A 2912-nucleotide genomic window follows, 5' to 3' on the forward strand; every position below is an offset into this window, starting at 1 on the left:
GAATGTGAATCTGATCTTGAACGCGGAGTTATGTTATAAGATTAGATGTCCTAATTGATTATGTTTTGTTTTGTCATCACACACTTTTGCAAAAATCAGATTGAAAACTATCACCTAAAGTTTGTGTTCCGTTGACCTATGTAGTATAAGCTCTGCAGTTTATTAAAGATTTTTTTTTGTTTGTTTGTTTATTTGATGTAAGTGATTATTGCGGAAATCATAGCTCTTGTTGCTGCTAGCACGGTGCATCGAGTTTGTATTACAACCTGGTAACCCTTGACTGTCTAGTTCTGCTCAATATATATATATCAATCTTCAATCGATAATAAACATTATTTGATAACTTTCTGTGGCTAAAAAAAAGATGGAATTGCTGTGTTGTTCAATGTTTTGGTTGGCAGTTTCTTGTTCTCCGCTGGGCTGTTATACGAGATGAACAAGATCTCAGGATACATGCTCTCCAAAGCTGAGTCCAAATCTAAAAGGCACTGAATCAGGGGGTGGGGGTTACTAAGTACATGATGTTCTCCAAGTTTTTCTATCTTGTTTAGCACTAAAAGACTCAAAACTTCCAACTTCGTGAACTATGATATTTAGCATTTTCCTCAACTTATGCTTGACATGATCGGTTTTGTAGTTGTGTGTTGTTACTTTATGGTCTTAAACGAATGGTCAGATATAGGCACCATATATAAGGTTAGGCTTATAAAACCCAGATAAGTGATGTCGAGTAGTAATTGTCATCTAAGAAACCATGAATCCTAAGTTTTATATTCCATAGTGATGCATTCCGTATACTAATAAAATTTTGAAGTAGTACGAACTTTGCTGCTACTAGCCCTATTACTCCTTGTGGCCTTAACATATCTCAATGTTCCTTCACACTGTTCTTTTTAGCACATTTTTCTTTTCTTTCCCAGCTACTTCTCCTTTTTGTTGTCTTGTAAACTGCATCAACGGTAGAAAAAATTCTTAGAACGTTCCCCATGATGGTCCTAGATGGACCAATGACTATTTCTCCAAACATTTTGTCCTCATCAACCTCCATCCAGTACATGCTCTCCAGAGCTGAGTTAAAATCTAAGAGGCACTGAATCGGAGAACGGGATTACTAAGTACATGATGTTCCCCAAGTTTCTTTTGTTTAGCACTAAAAGACTCATAGATACTGCCACTCCATGAACTATGAAATTTAGTATTTTCCTCAACTTACGCTTGACTTGATTGATTTTGCATGTTTATATGCATATCATGTTGATTAATACTGTGAGTGTGATATATATACGCATAAGACTTCATAACGAGACTGTTATGTGTATAGATATCCTGCCAGGTTAGTACTGTTCGGATAGTATGGTTGTGCCTAAATGAAGGACAAAAGTTAGGTTCACCTTTAAATTCATCTCCCCATTTAGCACCAAATCAAAATGACACATATATTATTAATTTAAAAATATTAAATTAAATAAAAAATAGCTACAAAAAGTAAAAATGCTAATTTTAATAAAAAAAAAAAACCCCAAACTTAGATTCTATAGGGTTTGGGTTAAGGTTTACGGTTTGAGTTTAGGGTCTAATACTTGGGTTTATGGTATAGGATTTAGGTTTATAGTCTATTTTTTTTGATTTAAGGTATATAATTTGGGTTTAGGATATAGGTTTAGGGTTTAGGGTATATGGTTTGGATTTGGGTTTAGAATTTAGGGTATATGGTTTAGAATTTAAGATTTAGAGTTTAGGATTTCGCAAGCATTTTTATTTTTTTAGCTATTTTTTATTTAATTTAATATTTTTTAATTAATAATCTATATGACATTTTAATTGATGATTAAGAGTGATGTGGGTTTAAAGGTTCATCCTACGTGGTGAATCTAAGTTTTGTTCTTTTTTTTCAAAATTCATCTTTTAGGTGGTATTCTTTTCTATCGAATTTGAAGCTAAATGCTATTTTTTAACAATTCAAAATAACTTTTGATGAATCTTGAAATCCATATTTTCCAATAAGAGGTGATTTAGTGGGATCTCTACAAATGTTATCTATCTATAATAATAAAACAGAGTTTTCTCTCACGTTAGCCCTCCACGACATTCTTCAGGGGTGGGCGTTTTGTGCCACGTGGTATCTAAACCTTCGACTCCTAAAATTTCCGTCTCTCGGTGTATCTTAATATTTATTATTTACATTTTTCCAGGAAAAGCAGCAACAAATGAAGAGCTAAACGCCAAAGAAGAGGAACTTCCCAAAGGAAACCCACTGCTTGACAACACTCCAACTGTGTTTAGTGTCAAAAGAAGGCTAGCATCTTTTGAAGTCTTGTTTCTTCATGAGTCTCTGAATTATATGAATTTTTGGAGGCACATATTAATCTTTTAAGTTTCCTCTTTTTTTCAGGTGGGATGATGATGTGGTATCGAGAATCAGGCACGTGGGGAAATGAAATTAAGCACCTAAGCGCTTCATCAGTAATACAATCAAGAATTACTTCCACAAAAAGTTTCACTTTTGCATTAACGAATGACTCAATGTGTTAAAAATTAATTGAATCGAACTGTTCTCTGTTTTTGAGTGCAGGAGGTCCTTGAGATAAAAGGCAAACGAGGAAAGTAGGCTTTTTTAATTAAAATGTCTACCACCAGAAGCAATCAATCTGATTGGACCGTAAGAATCTTCAACCACAGACGGTAATGTTTTTTTCAAATACATATACTAACCAGCTATAGCTTTACATCAATAAATTCAGGACAGTGATCGAAATGTTGTCCCAGTTCATACACATGCATTTGGTTTCTTTAATCGGGCATTGCAGTGAGAACAATAAAAGGACCATTGTGCATGACTTGGATCGCCCAAGGTTGAGCTGGAGACAGAAACTTGAGATATGTCTTGGTGCAGCTAGAGGCCTGCACTATAT

The 2912-nt window shown here is 34.3% G+C and overlaps 1 protein-coding gene and 1 long non-coding RNA gene across 3 annotated transcripts in view; both read left to right on the plus strand.

The window, feature by feature from the left end:
- The window catches only part of LOC106309913 (keratinocyte-associated protein 2-like), a 1511-nt gene extending 823 nt beyond the window's left edge, over positions 1–688 (plus strand). Inside the window, exons 4-5 of the mRNA XM_013747067.1 lie at positions 203–269; positions 402–688. Coding sequence (XP_013602521.1) covers positions 203–269; positions 402–492 — 158 coding nt within the window. The 3' untranslated portion in view covers positions 493–688. The remainder of the gene's footprint in view (positions 1–202; positions 270–401) is intronic.
- Positions 689–2196: 1508 nt separating this feature from the next.
- On the plus strand, positions 2197–2906 carry LOC106310192. 2 transcript variants are annotated; one of them, XR_001263708.1, is made up of 3 exons: positions 2197–2311; positions 2393–2463; positions 2568–2906. It is a non-coding gene; the product is annotated as an uncharacterized LOC106310192 (long non-coding RNA). The 2 variants fall into 2 exon arrangements; XR_001263707.1 differs by having other exon boundaries at positions 2573–2906.
- Positions 2907–2912: the final 6 nt, after the last annotated feature.

The sequence above is a fragment of the Brassica oleracea genome, chromosome C8 (genome assembly GCF_000695525.1).
Source record: "Brassica oleracea var. oleracea cultivar TO1000 chromosome C8, BOL, whole genome shotgun sequence".
Classification (NCBI taxonomy): domain Eukaryota; kingdom Viridiplantae; phylum Streptophyta; class Magnoliopsida; order Brassicales; family Brassicaceae; genus Brassica; species Brassica oleracea.